This window comes from Erinaceus europaeus, chromosome 20, assembly GCF_950295315.1.
Source record: "Erinaceus europaeus chromosome 20, mEriEur2.1, whole genome shotgun sequence".
NCBI lineage: Eukaryota > Metazoa > Chordata > Mammalia > Eulipotyphla > Erinaceidae > Erinaceus > Erinaceus europaeus.
The window spans coordinates 9,008,295-9,029,297 of NC_080181.1; the positions used below are offsets into that span (position 1 = coordinate 9,008,295).

Below are 21,003 nucleotides of genomic sequence, written 5' to 3' on the forward strand. Positions count from 1 at the left end.
GTGGTAAGGCAAAGACTTTGTTTCTTGGTCACGGTGATTGTAAGATAGCATTTGCAGAACCGTATGCGTAAAAAAGCATGAATTTCACTGAACATCAACAATGACTTAAGTATGACTTTTCTGCAAGTTGCAAACAAACTACAGGGCTCTACAGAAACGATTCTGTAAGTCATATAATGCAACCAGATAAAATACAATAACAGAGGAGACAGCCATATATATTTTTATATGTATTATATATATATGCCAGTGACAAGAAAGAGAAAGAAGGATGGAGAGACCAAGAGAAAAGAAAGGCGATCAGACTGTGAAGGGGAGGGGACATGGAGGGTGATGGGTCAAGCTGGTGAAGCAAGCACCTATTGCTAAAGGTCTCAGGATGCTGGAGGGGACATTTAATCCTTTGAGGCCATAGGAGTATAGAACAGGCTCTAAATGAACAAGTGAGCAGGCCAAGGAAGGGCCAGTCTCTAGAACTTGTTACAGAAAGGCCTGTCTTTACAGCACTCAAAATGTACTCGAACACTTGGTCTGAAGAAGGACATGGGAATGCACAGGTCCTCACAGCCCTGGAGTCCGTACAGGAGCTTCTTACCTGTAGAGGAAGAAAACCGAGGAGAACATATGTTTGCTCTGTGGCCCCCATGTGTTATCCTGGTCAGAGGCAGGTGGTAAGAATTTGTTGGGAGAGTGAGTGACTGGGGATGGAGAGCTCACAGGGTCAGGTGAAAGTTCTGACATGTGTTTAGCCTGGATGAAACCCTGGTGTCACACAGCTCGCACTAGGGGAAGTTCGGATGAAAGTGGTGTCTTCCTCTCTCTGTGCAAAAAAGCTGTGTCAGGGGCAGTGGAATTGCACAGGCACAAGGCCTCAGTTCCACAAAAAAGGCTGAGTAATTCAATGAGTGAAGAGAGGCAGCACATTGTTCTGACAGGTTGTGCTGTCAGGCAGGTGGCCTCCCCAACCCTCAGATCATGTCCACATCTAGGCCTCATCCCAAAAGCCTCCTCCAAGCAAACTCCAGTTTGTTTCTATTATCCATCACCCCTGAAAATGAAAGGGCATTGCCCAAGGACTCAGAAGCCTCTCAAGAGGCTTTTCTTTTCTTTCTTTTGTCTCCAGGGTTATTGCTAGGCTTCAGTGCCTATACTACAAATCCACTGCTCCTGGAGACCATTCATTATTATTACTATTATTGGATAGGACAGAGAGAAATTGAGAGAGAAGGGGAATACAGACACCTGCAACACTGCTTCGCCACTTATGAAGTGAGACCCCTGCAGATGGGGAGACGGGCTTGAACTGGGATCCTTGCAGTTCATACTGTGTACACTTGATCACTGTGCTACAGCCTGGCCCCCAAGAGGAATTTTTGTCCCCCAGCACTATGTCTACTGGTCCTGTCAGAGTGGATGCAGACAAGTACCAGAATCACAGGTACCCAATGGATTTCTTTTCCATTTCACTTCCAGGAATGACCTGGGCCTTACACATGCATGTTTTCACTGCTCCCAGGCTGACTTTTTCACCATTTTTGTTTCAGAGATATAAAAGAAGGAGAAAGGCCACAGCACCAAAGCTTCCTCCAGTATTGTGACACTTCCATGTGGTGCCAGGGTTGGTGCTGAGGCCACACCCATGTCAAGGAAGGCTATCCTCCAGGACCACTTCTCAACTTTTTTGTCCCCTTTAGGGTTATGGCCTTGAATTTCACTGCTCCTGGGCTGACTTTTCCATTCAGATAGCAACAGCGAGAACAAGGGATAGAGTTCACTGAGCCAGAGCTTCCTCCAATGCCATGGCACCTATCATGTGGCACTGGGCTTCCAACCTGGATTATGTACATTGCAAGGCACATGCCCTATCATTTCCCAAGTATTCAGGGGGAAAAAACAAGTGCCCCATGTGGTGACCCCAGCAGGAGTTTGGGACTATTAGCATACAAATGACCTCACCCTGAGGAGGTGCTTCAGAGAAAAGAATGTATAAAAGCAAGGGACTTTGAGCACAAGAGCCTCTTTGGCTGCTGCTGCTGCTGCTTCTGGTCAGATGTGCCATGGCTGCTTCTCCTGGGAACTGAACACGTGTGACTCTGCTAGCTGCTAAACTTTTAGACCCCTCTACAGCCATGAGCAACCTTTACCAGAGCTGATAATTGTTTATCTTATGGGACTAAACTTTGATAACCATATTCAGACTTTATAGACCTAGAGTATGCTTAACCCTTGATAATTGCTTATTTTGCCTTTCACCTGTTTCACCCTAATAAACCGTGTACTGATTAAACCAGTTCCCAGCTCCCGCTGCAAATTCTTTTATATGCACCACAAGCAGCCCCAACCCCCATACCTCTTTGTAAAATAATTTACAACACCCCATACATCCTGTGTTCGGCTGAGGGCTCCTGAAGAGTCCACACTCTTCAAGAGTAGGCAAAGGGCAGTGAAGGAGAGCCAGGCACCCACCTTCATAGATCTTCCTCACAAAGCACTGTTGGTTGCCACGGGTCTGGTAGACACGTCTCCCACTCTCACAAACCCCACTGGCGCTGACTTGGTGACACTGGTAGCACTTGAGAGCTGTGAAGCCAAACAGCACTGTGAGGCTCTAGCGGCCCACTAGAGGCACATGTTTTGGCTATAACCTTTCCCATTGCTTGAGAATGTGTAGGAAGCACGTCGCACACTGCCTGGCTGGAGCTTGGAGGTAAACTGGCTATGCCTCTGACACACAGGCTCTACTGGGCCTGCAGTGAGCATGAAACCTAAGTTCCACCTCTACCTGACCCCAGGGGTCAAGATCCCCACACCCAGTGTGTCTTCATCACCCCTGAGGAACTTCTCTAGCTCCCTTTCAGCTCAAGTTCAGGGATTAGAACTGAGGTGGGAGCAAAGTAGGGGGCTAAAGCAGGATGAGGAAGCAAAGAGGACCTAGACAGAGAGGAGCAGAGGGAGCCTGGGCAATGGCTCAGTGGTACAGCACAGGCTTTGCATGCCTGAGGCCCCAAGTCCCATCCCTAACCCCCTATGCTGGGGCTGGGAGGTGCTCTGATCTCTCATTGTCTCAAGAAATAAAGAAATATAGATATGGATATATGTATAAAGGAAGGGGGCTGAAGGAGATAGCATAGTGATTATGCAAAACGACTTTCATGCTTCAGTATCTCAGGTCCTGGGAGTTGGGCAGTAGCGCAGCAGGTTAAGTGCACATGGAGTGAAGAGCAAAGACTGACATCAGGATCCTGGTTTGAGCCCCCGGCTCCCCACCTGCAGGGGAGTCGCTTCACAGGCAGTGAAGCAGATCTGCAAGGTGTCTATCTTTCTCTCTCCCTGTCTTCCCCATCTCTCTCCATTTCTCTCTGTCCTATCTAACAATGATGACATCAATAACAACAATAACTACAACAATAAAACAACAAGGGCAACAAAAGGGAAAATAAATAAAATTAAAAAAAAATATCTGAGGTCCCAGGTTCAATCCCCAGTACCAAGCAGTGCTCTGATCTCTCTCTGTCTGCATGTCTCTCTTTAAAATAAAAATAGGGAGTTGGGCGGTAGCACAGTGGGTTAAGCGCACGTGGTGCGAAGTGCAATGACCAGCATAAGGATCCCAGTTTGAGCCCCCAGCTCCCCACCTGCAGGGGAGTCACTTCACAGGCGGTGAAGCAGGTCTGCAGGTGTCTATCTTTCTCTCCCCCTCTCTGTCTTACCTCCTCTCTCCATTTCTGTCTGTCCTATCCAACAATGATGGCATCAATAGTAACTACAACAATAAAACAAGGGCCACAAAAGGAATTAAATAATATTTTAAATGAATAAATAAATAAAATATATTGAAAGAAAGGGAAGAGGGGCAGAGCAGGACCAATAGTGAAAGAAGCCCAAAGGAGAGGAGAAAAGCACGGGGTAGCATGGAGTAGGGCTGATGGGGAAAGGCTGTGTCATCTGTAGGTCCTTCCCTTGCCGCTCCCCTATCCAGCTCACCCTGCAGGCAGGGCCAGGCCACGGAGAAGCCCAGAAACAGCAGCAGGAGACGTGCACCCATCGCTGTGCAGGAACAGGGACAGAGAAGCAGGACAGCTAGCGGGGACAGCAGGATTCAGATGCAGGTACCTTCAGGGGTTTTATAAGCCGCAGGGAGGGGCCACAGACAACAGATGAGAGACAGAACCCGCCTTCCTACCTGTCTCTAGGCAGGGTTGACTCCACTGGCCCTATCAAAAAAGTCGCATTCTCTCTGAGCTAAGAACACCAATAGGGGTCCCATTTTTCCTAGCTCTTAAAAGCACCAGGTCTGCCTCGCTCAGCCAAACGATTTGTGTGAGCTACTGAGCCTGCTGAGGTGGGGGAACCCAGGGTGCTCCAGAGGTGTCCTGCTTCTCTGAATAGGGCTTGACTGCAGATACATAAGCCTCCAGTTCCTTCAGGTCAACGTGTGCCAAAACTGTTGCTAAGTATTTAGCAGACAGAGAGTAGCAGGTAGATTATCTTCTCAGGCAGAGTTACAGACTAATAGACTCATAAGTGTTCATACTCTTGATGCAAGTGACATAAAACACTGATCTCGATAGAACATTTTGCAGCTTTGGCTTCAGACCTCCCTGCAGTCACAAAATACAAATAAATAAAAATGTTTTTTAAAAATACCAGCTCTGGGGGCCGTGCGGTAGTGCAGCAGGTTAACTGTACTCAGTGCAAAGCACAAGGACGGGTGTAAGGATTCCGGTTCCAGCCCTCAGCTCCCCACCTGCAGGGGAGTCGCTTCACAAGTGGTGAAGCACGTCTGCAGGTGTCTATCTTTCTCTCCCCCTCTGTCTTCCCCTCCTCTTTTCATTTCTCTCTGTCTTATCCAACCACAATGTCAGCAACAACAACAACAACAATAATAACAACAACAATGATAATAACAACAAGGGCAACAAAAGGGAAAAAAATAGCCTCCAGGAGCAGTGGATTTGTAGTGCAAGCACTGAGTTCCAGCGATAACCCTGGAGGGGAAAAAGAAAAAAAAAAAAACAACCAGTTCCACATCATGGCTCAGCAGAAAAGTTTTTAAATCATCTGATAAAGATCAGATTTTCACTGAATAGCTTTTCTGGAAATCCCTTCAGCGCTAGACTAGAATGTTCTGGACCTGTCACAGTCCAGTTCTCCCAGGGAATTCCTTCTCACTCCACTCCCTGAAGCACTTTCCTGACCCTTCTGGAAATGCCAGTTGTTCAAAGTTCCCAAGGCAATGGACTGTCTCAGGCTCCAGTTCACAGTTCACAGCCCTCCCTGCACTGAAAAAGACAGATAAGATGCATTTTAGCTTGTGAGGGACTGAGGAGCTTCATACTATGCATGAGTTCGGGAGGGGGAGCAGCTAACATCAGAGGCAGAGTGGGAGAGCACACACACATCATTTAGCATGTCCACTTAGTATAATACACTTGTGCAAACCCAGTTCAGGACACCATTACAAAGGCAAAGCAGAAGATCAAAAAATGCAGTTTGGGAAACTGACTTTAGGTAGAAATCCAAATTGTGTCTGGAAGAGGGACAAAAGCCAGGAATTTTTCTTTTATAACAAGAAAAAGAAAGATGAGGTAATGGTCAGGTGAATGGAGCACAAAGTAAAAGTAGGTAAAAATCCATCCATGGGTGGGTAGACAGTGTAATAGTTATGCAAAGAGACCTTCATGCCTGAGGCTACAGAGTCCCAGGTTCAAATCCAATCATGTTTAACCCACTGCGCCATCGCCCGACCACCGTGTTTTATTTCTTTTTTTTTATATTTATTTAATTCATTTATTCCCTTTTGTTGCCCTTGTTGTTTTATTGTTGTAGTTATTATTGTTGTTGTTGGATAGAACAGAGAGAAATGGAGAGAGGAGGGGAGGCCAGAGAGGGGGAGAGAAAGATAGACACCTGCAGACCTGCTTCACCGCCTGTGAAGCGACTTCCCTGCAGGTGGGGAGCCGGGGTTCAAACCGGGATCCTTATGCCGGTCCTTGTGCTTTGCGCCACCTGTGCTTAACCCGCTGCGCTACAGCCCGACTCCCTGCACCTGTATACTTTTATCGCCCCTCAGCCACTTTTTCATTGAGATCAAGAGACAGAAAGAGAGGCAGAGAGAGGAGATATCGCACCACTAGAACTTCACCCAGTGCCAAAACAGCTCCCATGTAGTATTGGGGTTTGAATCTGGATTTAGCCCATGGCAAGGCAGGTGCTCTACCTAGTGAGCTATTTCTCCAGTTTCACGAAAGTACGTATCTTTTTAAAAATTTTATTTATTCCCTTTTGTTGCCCTTGTTGTTTTATTGTTATAGTTATCATTGTTGTCATCGTTGTTTGATAGGACAGAGAGGAATGGAGAGAGGAGGGGAAGACAAAGAGAGGGAGAGAAAGACAGACACCTGCAGACCTACTTCACCACCTGTGAAGCGACTCCCCTGTAGGTGGGGAGTCAGGGGCTCGAACCAGGATCTTTACTCCGGTCTTTGCGCTTTGCACCACGTGAGCTTATACCCACTGCACTACCGCCGGACTCCCGAAAGTACTTATCTTTTTTTTTTTTTTTTTTTCTTTTTTTCTCCTCCAGGGTTATTGCTGGGCTCGGTGCCTGCATCATGAATCCACCGCTCCTGGAGGCCATTTTTTTCCCCTTTTTGTTGCGCTAGTTGTTGCAGCCTCGTTGCGGTTATTATTGCTATTGTTGATGTTGCTTTGTTGTTGGATAGAACAGAGAGAAATGGAGAGAGGAGGGGAAGACAGAGAGAGGGGGAGAGAAAGATAGACACCTGCAGACCTGCTTCACCGCCCGTGAAGCGACTCCCCTGCAGGTGGGGGAGCCGGGGGCTCGAACCGGGATCCCTACGCTGGTCCCTGCGCTTTGCGCCACGTGCGCTTAACCCACTGCGCCACCGCCCGACCCCCAGTACTTATCTTTTAAGAGTATTATGCAACTGTGGTGATAAGAAATTTTTTTTCATTTTTAAATTTTTTATTATCTTTACTTATTTATTGGATAGAGACAGCCAGAAATTGAGAGGGAAAGGGGTGGTAGAGGAGAGAGACTGAAAGGCACCTGCAACACTGTTTCACTACTAGTGAAGCTTTCCCCCCTGCAGGTGGGGGCTCAGGGCTCGAACTCAGGTCCTTGCACATTGTAATGTGTGCACTCAACCAGGTGTGCCAACCCCCCCCCATTTTTTTTTTTTGTCTTAAAGTCAAGGTAGAGTTCTAACACAGGACCTTGCCCATAACACATTAGCCTTCACCAACACAATCTGCCATGGATAGCTGTTATAAGCCAAACTGCCTGCACTGTCCATGGGATAACTTCAGGGTGCAAGCCCATTGTGAGGAAGCATGGATCACTTCTGAAGTTCTAGAACTCCCAGAAAGCTCTTACACTGCCCTGGGAGTTTCTGCCCACTGATTCCTTCACTGCTTGTGGGTGTCCCACACCAGGGTGGCCCACTTTCTCCAAATCCAAATGAAGACATTTCTCTTACTAGTGAGTCTTTTCCTGCTTGAATCTGCCAAAGGTGAGTCCTCTAGATTAGCTGTGGGTGGTGATAGGCAAACAGATGAGTCCTCTTCACGATGTTTCAGCCCTTGAAGAATAATGAACAGTATCTTAGTTATCAAACCAATTTGATTCAGAACCAGGTATAGCCAAATATGTCTAATTCTGAGAACTCCTGGGCCAGGTGACTCCTTGATATGGTGTTACCATCAGCAGGGCTCATTGCCTTATCATGGTACTACTTTTCTTAACTTCTTCCAGCTGTTCATGTGTATCTAAGCTCTCCAACGTGAAAGACAGGCCAAGAGAACTGGTGAAAATGCAATGGAAGGTTTTTTTTTTTCCTAACAAACTGGATGACAAAGGATCCTATGCAGCTAACATGGCAAGGAATGAAAAAAGATGATGATATGAGGTGTTCAGAAAGCCTTCTCAGAACACAGTGGGTTTATGGACCAGAGACCATATAAACTACTCCTTAAAGGCTATATTCTTTTTTTTTAATTTTTTAAAAATATTTATTAAATATTTATTACTGTTGTTGTTATTGATGCTGTCATTGTTGGATAGGACAGAGAGAAATTGAAAGAGGAGGGGAAGACAGAGGGGGGAGAGAAAGATAGACACCTACAGACCTGCTTCACCGCCTGTGAAGAGACTCCCCTGCAGGTGGGGAGCCAGGGGCTCGAACTGGGATCCTTATGCTGGTCCTTGTGCTTTGTGCCACCTACACTTAACCCACTGCGCTACTGCCCAACTCCCTTAAAGGCTATATTCTTTTTTTTAAAATTTTTTTAAAATTTATTTTATTTATTTATTCCCTTTTGTTGCCCTTGTTGTTTTATTGTTGTAGTTATTATTGTTGTTGTCGTTGTTGGATAGGACAGAGAGAAATGGAGACAGGAGGGGAAGACAGAGAGGAGGAGAGAAAGACACCTGCAGACCTGCTTCACCGCCTGTGAAGCGACTCCCCTGCAGGTGGGGAGCCGGGGTTCGAACCGGGATCCTTATGCCGGTCCTTGTGCTTTGCGCCACCTGCGCTTAATCCGCTGCGCTACAGCCCGACTCCCAAAGGCTATATTCTATCTAGCTACTTGTGTGTATCTTTCAGGATCCACCATTCAGAGTGGGAGGAGAGAGAGAGAGAGAGGAGAAGAGAGGTCACTAACTCTGGGCTGCCAGTGGAATGACAGTGTTTTCTGTAGCATCATTTCTCAGAGATCCTGTTTCTTGCTTTCTCAGACTTCCAAAAGTTGACTCAAAAACATGGATAGGCACCTGCCAGATGGTAATAGGTACTGGCCATGTGGCAAAAGGAATGAGTTGAAAAGTGAAAAGTAACTTTAAAAAATCAGTATATATTTTCAAGTCTCCTTTGTATAGCAGAAACAATCCCTTTATTAAAACTTATTAGCTCCTGAAGAATTAGCCAAGCAGGTAATACTTATGCAAAAATTTTCAAAGTAAAAACCTCTTAAAAGGTGGATTAAGGGAGTCGGGCAGTAGCACAGCGGGTTAAGCACGTGGTGCAAAGCGCAAGGACCGGCATAAGGATCCCGGTTCGAGCCCCCAACTCCCCACCTGCAGGGGAGTCGCTTCACAGGCAGTGAAGCAGGTTTGCAGGTGTCTGTTTTTCTCTCCCCCTTTCTATCTTCTCCTCTCTCCATTTCTCTCTGTCTTATCCAACAATGACGACAATAATAACTACAGCAATAAAAAAAAAAAGGGCAACAAAAGAGAAATATTTTTTTAAAAAAGTGGATTAAATCTTACGTTTCTTTATCAACTGTGTCTAACCCTAATCTACAGAATATTCAGAATATATATCTACTGCAGGACTTTTAGAGAAGCAGAGTATCCTGAGGCATTGGCTTACCTCTATCTCAACGATACTTATTTTTTAAAACATTTGACTAGGAATAACTGTCATCATAGTCTACTTACCCTCCTCTAGGTTGCTAAGTCTAATCAAATCACTGATGAGCTATATTAAAGGTAGGAGAGGACATTTAGTGAGATAAACTAGAGGGAAAAGGAAGAATACCAGGTGACCTTATGTGTAGGGGGGATGTAAGAACTAAGAATGTGAAAATACAGGGTGAAACTTAGACTAGTTGTAGTTTATTATAGCAGAGTTCAAGGACTCTAAATGGAGGATGAAGAAAGAGGGGTTGAGAGGGTAATGGGGGCCTAGTGCACAATGGTGAAGGAAGGCTTAAGTTGGTGGGAGTGGTGTGCAGATACTTATTACAGGGAAATTACATATATATATGGTTCTGAATCAAATTGATTTGATAACTAAGATACTGTTCATTATTATTCAAGGGATATATATATATATATATATATTCATGAGAAACTATCTTGGAAATCATTATTTCCTCCAGAGGGAGAGACAGTCCAGAAGAGAATGACTAGTTTACTGAGCCCTTAGGCGATGGATAAGCACTTCACAACTTATCTTCCCAGGGCTTCATCTATGTGAAGCATGCACACTACCACTGATCTACACCCTGACCCTTAAGCAAAGACTACTTTTTTTAAAAAAAAAACTTTCTTCTTTCTTTTTATATTTATTTCTTTATTTACTTATTCCATTTTGTTGCCCTTGCTTTTGTTATAGTTATTATTGTTGTTATTGATATCATTGTTGAATAGGACAGAGAGAAATGGAGAGAGGAGGGGAAGATAGAGAGGAGGAGAGAAAGACAGACACCTGCAGATCTGCTTCACCGCTTGTGAAGTGACGCCCCTGAAGGTGGGGAGCCAGGGGCTCAAACCGGGATCCTTAAGTCGGTCCTTGCACTTCACGCCACCAGCGCTTAACCCACTGTGCTACCACCTGACTCCCGCAAAGACTACTTTTATCTTAATGACTGGTATTCTTCCAGATTGGGTACTGAGTCTGGGAAAAAAACACAACCTACTCAAAGGTATCTTCTTCCCTTCTGCCAATTTTTATGGGTTCATTACATATGTCATCACTAATTTAAAAGTTATTCTGTCCAAAGGTTAAAAATTTCCACTACAGGGGGCAGGCAGTGGAGTACCTGATTAAACACACACATTACAGTGCACAAGGATGCAGGTTCACGCCCCTGGTCCCCACATGCAGGGGGAAAGCTTCACAAGTAGTTCTTCTTCTTCTTCTAGCGTTTGCCCTTCTTCCGTAGCCAGTCAACAGCGTCAGGTTGAGCCTGATGTCAAGTTTCGAGACCTCCTTTGAATCTGGAGAGGTGGCAGTCGTTGACTATGTGGGTCATAGTCTGTCTGTAGCCGCAGGGCAGTTCGGGTCGTCTCTGGCTCCCCAGCGATGGAACATAGCGGCGCACCGGCCATGGCCTGTTCGATAGCGATTGAGGAGGGCCCGATCATAACGTGCTAGGTCAAAGCCGGGTTGACGCTTGCAGGGGTCTGTGATGAGGTGTTTGTTCTTTACCTCAGCTGACTGCCAACTCTGTTTCCAAGAGACTGGAACAGAGAAGTTCAGTGTAGGCGTAGGGGACCAGATTGGGTAGTGAAACAATGCTGCAGGTGTCTCTTCCTCCTTCTCTACCCCCCCCCCTTTCAATTTCTGTATCTATCCAATTGCAAAAACTAAAAAACACTAGAATTAGTAAAGCAATGGGTAAAGCATTGTACTCAGGGATGAGGTCCCAATTTTGATCTTGGTCATTGCATGTACCAGAGTGATGCCCTGGTTTTCTAATTAGCAAATAAAAAGGGGGGCGGGCAGTGGCACACTCAGTTAAGTACACATAGTATTATGCAGGACTCATGGGTTCAAAGCCCTATTCCCCACATGCAGCAGGGATGCTTCACAAGTGGTGAGCCAGGCCTATAGGTATCTTTCTCTCCCTCTCTATTTCTCCTCCTTTCTCAATTTCTCTCTATTCTATTGAATAAAAAAAAGAAAGAAGAAAGGGAGGAAGAAGGGAAGAGAAAGAAAAAAAAAAAAAAAAGACTACCAGGAGTGGTGGATTCATAGAGCCCCAGTACTAAGACTAGAGGAAAAAAAAAACACTCAAGTATAAAAATAACTTTTTTTTAGGGGACAGACGGTGACATACCTGGTTAAGCACTCACATTACAATGCACAAGGACCCAGGTTCAAGCCCTTGGTCCTCACCTGCAGGGGAAAGCTTCACAAATGAAGCAGGGCTGCAGGTGTCTTTTTTTTTTGCAGGTGACTTTCTGTCTCTCTTCCTCTCTATCTCCCCTTCCCCTCTCAATTTCTTTGTCTCTATCCAATAATAAATAAATAAATAAATTTTAAAAAAGAAAAAGTCTTTTAAAAAAAGAAATTCCTCTTAAAAAAATAAAAACAACTTTCCTCCCCTCGTTTCTCTCCATTATTCTTGCCTTTCATCTACTTCTGGCAGGGAGAGCTGATTGTGGGCTTCTGATATGAGTGATGCATTAATTCCCCTTCAGATTCTTTTGGTGCATAAGAAAGTATCTCCTCGCCCCTTCCCCCTCCCCCTCTCCCCCTCTCCCGCTAGAAGCTTCTTGATGAAACCCTGGGTTCCCAGCACCACGCACACTACAGCGAGAGGCTTCTTGTTGAGCCCATCTTCTCTCTCTCTCACTCTTTCCAGCTAGAAGCTTCTTGGTGAAACCCTGGGTTCCCAGTACCACACACTACAGCGAGAGACTTCTTGTTGAGCCTCCTCCCCCCCCCCCCCCCCCCCGCAGTGAGAGGCTTCTTGTTGAGCCTGGCCCTCCCCCCCCCTCCAGCGAGAGGCTTCTTGTTGAGCCTCCCCCCCCCCCCGCAGTGAGAGGCTTCTTGTTGAGCCTGGCCCTCCCCCCCCCCTCCAGCGAGAGGCTTCTTGTTGAGCCCAAGAGCTAGGGATGAGAAGCTAGTGCTCATTCAGCATTAGGGGAAAGGTAAGGTAATGGCAGTTTACAAAAGCCCTGACCATTTATTTCTCATCATTCTTCTATCCTTTCTGCAAGTGAGTCTTGGGACACATTGAAAATACTCTGCGAGGGACCGGGTGGTGGCTCGCCTGGTTAAGTGCATGTATTACTATGCAAAAGGACCCAGGTTCAAGTCCCATAAAAAAAAATAATTAAAAAAAAAAAAAAAAGAAAGTATCTCCTCAGGCAAGGGTGGTGGTGCACATGGTTGAGTGCATGTTACAGTGTGCAAGAACCTGGGTTTGAGCCCTGGTCCCCACCTGCAAGGGGAAAGCTTTACAAGCTGTGAAGCAGGGCTGCATGTGTCTGTCTCTCTCCCTCTCTCTCCCTCTCTTTCCCTCCCTTCCTCTCAATTTCTGGCTGCCTCTATCCAATAACAGAATAAAGATAAAGATTTTTTTAAAAAAGTCAGGCAGTAATGCAGTGGGTTAAGCACACGTGGCATGGAGTGCAAGGACCAGCATAAAGACCCTGGTATGAGCCCCCGGCTCCCCACCTGCAGGGGAGTTGCTTCACAGGCAATGAAGCAGGTCTGCAGGCATCTATCTTTCTTTCCCCCTCTGTCTTCCCCTCCTCTCTCTATTTCTCTCTGTCCTATTCAACAACATCAATAATAACAATAATAACTACAATAAAAAGGGCAACAAAAGGGAATAAATAAATATTAAAAAATGAAAAAACAAACAAACCAGAATCTCCTCTGCGCAATCCTTAGTGTTGTGGATCTTAAAATTCTTCCCTTCAATCCTAGAAGTGGTCTCTGAATGTTTAATGAACACCTCTGAGGTTAACTGACTTCCTCCAACATCTACAAGCATTTGATGACTGCCCTCAGGAGACCTACAAGTCACACAGCAGCCATAGCCCATCAGAAGGCAGTCATTACCCTGAGCCTTCTCTCATCCCTTCCATCCTTTTCTTCCTTCTCCGTTCCAGGAGCACCAGATCAGGAGCGTCCTGGCTCTCTGGATCATCAAGCTTCTGTTCAGCAGACTGCAGGTGAGTACATTTCATTTGGAAACTCTTCAGACAGCAAGGCTCTATATGAGACTTCTTCAAACAAAAATGCTGTGAGCATGTTTCAAGTGGGCAAGTTGCTGTTTCAGGTGAGCGTGCTGTGAGTGAACATACTTCAAGTGAACAAGCCACTGTCGAACACACTCCTGAACAGTCTTTGGGTGAGAAGCTTTCAGGTGAACAGCTTTCAGGTGGAAAATCTTCAGGTGAACAGCCTTCCAGTGAACAGTTTGTTACTGAACAAGCTATTGCTGAACAGGTAACGAGTGAAAAGCCTGCAGGTGAACAGACCTCTAGTGAACAGTCTTCTGGCGAAGATGCTGCAAGCGAACAGTTTTCTTCAGCTGACCAGAGCACAGGTGAAAAGCTAGCAGGTGAACTGCCCTCAGGCAGTCCTACTGCAGTTCCAGGTAAGTCCCATTTGAATACTAAATGTGATGGATTTTGATGCCAGATGTTAAAGAATAATTCACAAATACCTCAGAAACAGCTCTCTCTAAGAAACCCTTCATGCCTTTATTCCCTTACAGTAATACCAGGAGGCAGGGTCCAGACTTTGTAGTTTTGAAGGTTAAGTGATATAGAGGGAGCTCCTTAAGAAACAAAACACGAGGGAGTCGGACTGGAGCACAGCAGATTAAGCGCAGGTGGCGCAAAGCACAAGGACCGGCTTAAAGATCCCAGTTCGAGCCCTGACTCCCCACCTGCAGGGGAGTCACTTCATAAGTGGTGAAGCAGGTCTGCAGATGTCTATCTTTCTCTCCCTCTCTCTGTCTTTCCCCTCCTCTCTCCATTTCTCTCTGTCCTATCCATCAACAAGGGCAACAATAATAACTACAACAATAAAATAACAAGGGCAACAAAAGGGAATAAGTAAATAAAATATTTAAAAAAACAAAACAAAACATGGGGGTCGGGCAGTGGCACAGTGGGTTAAACGCAATGGCGCAAAGCACAAGGACTGGTGCAAGGATCGAACTGTGTTCTAGCCCCTGGCTCCCCACCTGCATGGGAGTCACTTCACAGGCAGTGAAGCAGTTCTGCAAGTGTCTATAGGGGGCCAGGCGGTGGCACACCTGGTTAAGCACACAAATTACAGTGCACAAGGATCTGGGTTCAAGCCCCTGGTCCCCCCCACCTGCTGGGGGAAAGATTCATGAGTGGTGAAGTAGGTCTGCAGGTGTCTCTCTCCCACACTATTTCCCCCTCCCCTCACAATTTCTCTCTGTCTCTATTAAAAATAAATAAAGATAAAAAAAGAAAGTATGCATTCGACACACTGAACCTTTTTTTTTGGCCCTCTTTGTTTTTTAAAAAATATTTATTTTATTTATTTATTCCCTTTTGTTGCCCTTTTTGTTTTGTTGCAGTTATTATTGTTGTCGTTGTTGGATAGGACAGAGAGAAATGGAGAGAGGAGGGGGAAGACAGAGAGGGGGAGAGAAAGATAGACACCTGCAGACCTGCTTCACCACTTGTGAAGCGACTCCCCTGCAGGTGGGGAACTGGGGACTCAAACCGGGATCCTTAAGCCGGTCCTTGTGCTTAGTGCCACCTGCGCTGAACCCGCTGCGCTACAGCCTGACTCCTGGCCCTCTTTACTTATTTATGCTTTTTTAACTAGGCAGTTGGCAATGGAAACTCAAAATCACATGAAAGCAGTTCAATGAGAATGCTCAATTTCTGACTGAAAATGGAGCTTGTAACATCAGAGCATTTTTTAAAATTATTTTTATTTATTGAATGGAGTTGGAAATAGAGAGGGTAGGGGAAAATAGAGAGACACCTGCAGCACTGCTTCACTACTCACAAAGCTTTCCACAGCACCTGGGAACCAGGGGTTCAAACCTGGGTCCTTGTACATTGTAATGTGTACACTCAACCAGGTGTACCATCACCAGGCTCCTTCAGTACATTCTGTTTTTATTTATTTATTATTGGATAGAGACAGAAATTGAGAGGGGAGGGGAGATAGAGAGGAAGAGAGACAAGACACCTGCAGCTCTGCTTCACCACTCGTGAAGCGTCCCCCTATAGGTGGGGACCAGGGGCTTGAACCCAGGTCCTTGAACCCTGTAGTGTGTGCACTTAACCAGGTGCACCACTACCTGGCGTCTCCTTATTCATCAGTCAGATTTTACTCCTAAGCGTTTGTGCCTTGTAGGTGAGATGGGGACTATGAAATGGATTGAGTTACTCGATACATTCTACTTTGCTCCTAGGTGGGACAAAGAGTATCTAATTACAAGAACACATGGGAGGCTGCATAATGGTTCTGCAGACTTTCTGGCCTGAGGCTATGAGATCCCAAGTTCAATTCCCAGCACCACCATAAGCCAGAGCTCAACAGCTCTCTGGTTTGTCTCTTTCATTAAAATAGAATATAAATCTGAGATTCACCAGCAAAGAAAATTCTTTATTTAATTATCTTTATTTATTGGATAGAGATAGCCAGAAATTAGGAGGGAAGAGGGAGAGAGACAGAGAGACACCTGCAGCCCTGCTTCACCACTTGCAAAGCTTTCCCCTTGCAGGTGGGGACCAGGATCTCAAACCCCGGTCCTTGCGCATTGTAATACGTGTGCTCAACCAAGTGCGCCACCACCTAGCCCCAAAGAAAATTCTAAATGGAGGATATGAAGGAATATCCTCACATGCAGAAGAGACTATGCCCCAACTCTCCAACAAGGGCCAAGAAATAAAATGTGTGTGTCTACACTACTTCTTGCCTCGCAAGGCCTTCTCCAGATAAGGTTTCACCAGGCTTGTCTTAAATTTTTAGGCACAGCATTAAACTGTCACACATGTGCTTATATGAATGATCAAAGAAAGTGTCTTCATGGAGAGGGAGTCTGTACCACTCAGAGTTCCCAGCAGTGCATGCTAAAGAAGATCTTTGAAGGTAGGTGGGTACTTCAAAGGCCATCTTTGGCAGAGAACACACCAACCAACTTCAGTGTGGATAGGGAGAAGTGCGGGCATCCAAGGCTTGGAAATCAAGCTGTGATTTCTGAGGAACATGGAACTTAGAATCTTACTGTCTCTATAGTTTAGAATTCCAGTTACTCACAGGCCTCCAACGCAGGCCTGCAATATCTTAGGACAGCTACCTCTTTCTAAGAAATGCCTTCCGAACTATTTGAGACATTTGACTACAAGACCAAGACTATCTTGTCCAAGGCTATACTTTCCTAGAACGAAGCACAATGTTAAGTACATGGTATATATTCAGTAAATATCAAACAAAAGAACTGTCACAAATAACTGTCTACCAATCTGTGTACACACTCACCAGACCTAAGTATATCCACACCTCTCTACCCTTACACTCATGCTGCTCTATCCCCCCAAAAAAAGGGTCAATGACTTCATCCAGGGAATCACACTGCCTGATTTCCCTTGAGTTCACCTTGTTCCTCACCAGTGGGAGTTAGCTACTGGTGGGGGAAGGGTGGGAATGGAAAAGACAGATGGAAGATGGAAGATGGAGATGAAGAACATACAAATTGGTGGTTGGGGAGGTGGCGCAGTGATAAGGCTTTGGACTCTCAAGCATGAGGTCCTGAGTTTGATCCCCGGCAGCACATATGCCAGAGTGATGTCTGGTTATTTCTCTCTCCTCCTATCTTGCTCATTAATAAAAATCTTTAAAATATATATATATATATATATATATATATATATATATATATATATATATATATACACACACACAAACTGGAGGTCTTGGCCATTCCTGCATAGGAACATGGGGGACATGGAAGGCAGGGTTGGAAAATTCTTACTCACTATAGTTCATCTTTGTTGCTTTCAGGCGGAAAACTCCAATTCATGGTTCAGGGGTGTGAGACCATGTGCCCATCCATGAACCTCTTCTCCCATGGGACCAGGATGCAAATTATATGCTGTCGGAATCAGTCTTTCTGCAACAAGATTTAGAAGTCTGTGCCCTTGGCTTGACTCAGGCAGCAAAAATCTCTATTTAATATTTAATTTCCTAATATGGACCAGTTTATATTTCATTTCTTACCCAGTCAACATCTATCTCTGCCTGAATGTCAGAAGGGATGCTCAAATACCTTCTCCCTCCTTTCTAATCCAATGCCTATGCTTCTTTGTCCTGTCTTTTCTGTTCCCTTGCCCCATCTCTCAGCATGTTTTCAATAAAATCCATATGGTTGAAGAACACAGCCTCAAATTCTTTTCTCATCAGTTCCAAGAGAATAAGAGGGAAGCAACACTATCAAAATGCAACATAAGGGGCTCATATGATAGCAATGTTGTATCTTGACTGAATCTGTTTGTATTCTGGTTAGGGTTTTTCACAAGATGTTATTACTGGAGCATACTGGGTAAAGGACATACAGGTCTGGGGCTGGTTGGTGGCACGTCTGGTTGAGGGCACATGTTACAATGAACAAAGACCCTGGTTCAAGCTCTCGGTCCCCACAAGCTGTGGGGAAGCTTCATGAGCGGCAATGCAGGGCTGCAGGTATTTCTTTTTCTCTTCTCTCTGTAACTCCCTTTTCCTTCTCAATTTGTCTCTAGCCAAAATAAAATAAAAAAATATTACAAAATATACCAATTTTTGTATTTCTTACAACTACATATGAATCCACTATTCTCTCAGAAGCATTTATATACAAATATATTTATAATGCTAAAATGCACAACAAAAATGCATAAACTAGAAATAGGTTACAGTCCCTTGATTGTCCAGAAAGAGTAGAAGCAATTAACTTCAAACTAATAAAAGTAAATTCTGTAAATTCTAGTGAACTACTCCTCAAACCACCACCACCACCCCCACGTAGAAAAGTTACAGATTCAAGTGAGAGGAGGAAAAAAAATTAAAAGCAGCCAGGACAAAAATGTAGAAACATAACTCCAGCAGAATTAATTATGATAGAAATAAATCTTACAGGGGCCAGGCAGTGGTACATACAGTTGACTGCACACATAACCATGTGCAAAGATCCTGGTTCAAGGCCTCACTTTCCACCTTTAGAGGGGACGCTTCATGAGTGGTGACACTGGTCTACAGGTGTGTCGATCTTTCTCTCTCTCCCCCCTCTCAATTTCTCTGTCTTATCAAATAAAATAGGAGGAGGTAAAAAGGAAATGGCCACTGGGAGTGGTAGATTCATATTGCTGGCTCCATTCCCCAGCAATAATCCTGGTGGCAATAAAACTAAATAAATATATCCATATCAGTAATTATTGAGTGCTTTAGTAAGCTTCTAACTTCAAGTCAGATCTCAGAAAGATTCGAAAGATAATAAAATAAGGTAAATTTTAGCAGCCTAGGAAGAGACCCAAAAGGCAGAGCACCAGACTTGCAGGCACGAGGACCTGAGTTTAATCCCTGGCATCGAATATGTCAAAAGATTCTGATTCTCTCTTACACATAAGGGTGAAGGCATCAGGTGGGGTGCACCTGGTCAAGCATACATTAAAATGTGCAAGGACCCAAGTTTGAGCTTCCAGTTCCCACTTGCAGGGGGAAAGCTTTGAAAGCAAGTCAAGCAATGCTGTTGCAGGTGTCTGTCTCTCCCTTCCTTTCAATTTCTGTGTCTGTCCAATCAATAAATATAATAATAAATTTTTTAAAAAAATAAAAGGGGTCGTCCAGGAGGTGGTGCAGTGGAAAAGCATTGGATTTCAATCATGAAGTCCTGAGTCCCGGCAGCATGTACCAGAGTGATGTCTGGTTCTTTCTCTCCTATGTTTCTCATGAATAAATAAATACTTAAAAAAAAAAACACAAAAAACGAAAAACAGTAAGAAGCTGAAAAAGATATAAGGTGTAGAGCTCAATTAATAGGGGGAAAGCATTATTGTATGTACAAAGAGGCTTTTATTTCTTTGTTTTTTGACTAGAGCACTGCTCAGCTCTGGTTTATGGTGGTGCTGAGGATTGAACCTGGGATCTACAAACCTCAGTCACAAAAGTCATTTTTTTTAATTAAAAAATTTTTTAAATATTTATTTTCCCTTTTGTTGCCCTTTTTTATTGTTGTAGTTATTATTGTTGTTATTGATGCCATCACTGTTAGACAGGACAGAGAAATGGAGAAATGGAGAGAGGAGGGGAAGACAGAGAGACACCTGCAGACATGCTTCACCGTCTGTGGAGCGAGTCCCCTGCAGGTGGGGAGCCGGGGGCTCGAACTGGGATCTTTATGCCGGTCCTTGTGCTTCGTACCACGTTTGCTTAAACCACTGCGCTACCGCCTGACTCCTCACTAAAGTCTTTTTGCCTAACCATTATGCTGTCTCCCCAACACAAATGTGCTTTTTCCAAGTAATGGTTTAATTTACTGAGAAGCTATCAAAAGTTTGCACATGAATTCAACCAAAGAACAATCTCCAAAACATAGGACAAAATTAATAGAACCACAAAAATAAACCAACAACCACAGTGAATTTTGACTTAAGTAGTTCAATGAAAATGCAATAAGGTTAGAGGAAATGCAACTATGATTACCTGGTCTGACTATATAAATAATACAGAAGTCTGAAACCAGCAACCCTACATGTCATGATCTTTTTAAGCACAAATAGAATACTTACAAAAATTAACAGTGTCCTGAACCACCAATAACGGCTCAACAAATTTCAGAATCCCGAAACCAAATACCACGCATTTTATGGACACAATACAACTATATAAATAATAAAACATGGAACTGCAACAACCCAGTAACTCTAGGTGTATTCCTGAGAGAAGTAAAAATGTATGGACATACAAAACATTTTAACAATGTTCACAGCAGCTTTATTTATTTGTTCATTGGATAGAGACAGAAATTGAGAAAGAAGGGGGAATTAGAGAGGCAGAGACACCTGCAGTCCTGCTTCACCGCTTGTAAAGCTTTCCCCCAGCAGGTGGGGCCTAGGGGCTTGAACCCAGGTCCTTGTACATTGTAACGTGCAGTCAACCAAGTGCGCCACCACCTGGCCACTACAGCCTTGTTCTTAACAGCCATAAAGTACAAAGAACCCAAATGTCCATCAAACTATGACTAAATAAATAAAACACATGGCATGTACATACAATGGGATATTTAGACAGAGAAATGGAGTGCTGGTAATGCTACAACATGGATGTACTTTGAAGATACTAAGAAAAAAGCTCAAAACACAAAGGACCACACATTAAACAACTCTATTCACACTCAGAATCCAGAATAAGCACTTCTATACAGACAGAAAGTAGACTAGGGGTGGGGGGTAGATAGCCTAATGGTTATGCAAAGAGACTCTCATGCCTGAGGCACCAAAGTCCCAGGTTCAAACCTCTGCCCCACCATAAACCAGAGCTGAACAGTGCTCTGGTTAAAAAATAAATTAATGGGAGTGGGGTGGCTGCAGGTTAAGCACCAAGAGCAAGGACTGGTGTAAGGATCCCGGTTCAAGCCTCCGGTTCCCCACAGGCAGGGGAGTTGCTTCACAAGCAGTGAAACAGGTCTGTAGGTATCTATTTCTCTGTTTTCCCCTCCCCTCCTCATTTCTCTTTGTCCTACCCAACAACAGTGACAACAATAATA

At 44.6% G+C, this 21,003-nt stretch overlaps 2 protein-coding genes across 2 annotated transcripts; one reads left to right on the plus strand and one right to left on the minus strand.

The window, feature by feature from the left end:
• Window positions 1-273: 273 nt before the first annotated feature.
• On the minus strand, window positions 274-4,045 carry LOC132534972 (protein PIP-1-like). The gene is made up of 3 exons (XM_060179841.1): window positions 3,965-4,045; window positions 2,467-2,608; window positions 274-595 (listed from the first exon to the last, which is right to left on the minus strand). Exons 1-3 carry the CDS (start codon window positions 4,043-4,045, stop codon window positions 471-473), a joined length of 348 nt encoding a protein of 115 aa, XP_060035824.1. The 3' UTR covers window positions 274-470.
• A 3,408-nt stretch (window positions 4,046-7,453) lies between these two features.
• LOC103111403 (acrosomal protein SP-10) lies at window positions 7,454-17,639 on the plus strand. Its single transcript, XM_060179778.1, is given in 5 exon segments — window positions 7,454-7,535; window positions 13,373-13,504; window positions 13,507-13,863; window positions 16,236-16,355; window positions 17,268-17,639. Coding segments are annotated over 5 exon segments (786 nt in total). The 5' UTR covers window positions 7,454-7,483; the 3' UTR covers window positions 17,393-17,639.
• Window positions 17,640-21,003: the final 3,364 nt, after the last annotated feature.

Coding starts and splice junctions, on each gene's coding strand:
- LOC132534972 (XM_060179841.1), bottom strand. CDS start 4,045: ATGGGTGCACGTCTCCTGCTGCTGTTTCTGGGCTTCTCCGTGGCCTGG. Junction 2,609..3,964: donor GTGAGCTGGATAGGGGAGCG/GCAAGGGAAGGA, acceptor GTGGGCCGCTAG/AGCCTCACAGTGCTGTTTGG. Junction 596..2,466: donor TGTGAGGAAGATCTATGAAG/GTGGGTGCCTGG, acceptor CTTCCTCTACAG/GTAAGAAGCTCCTGTACGGA.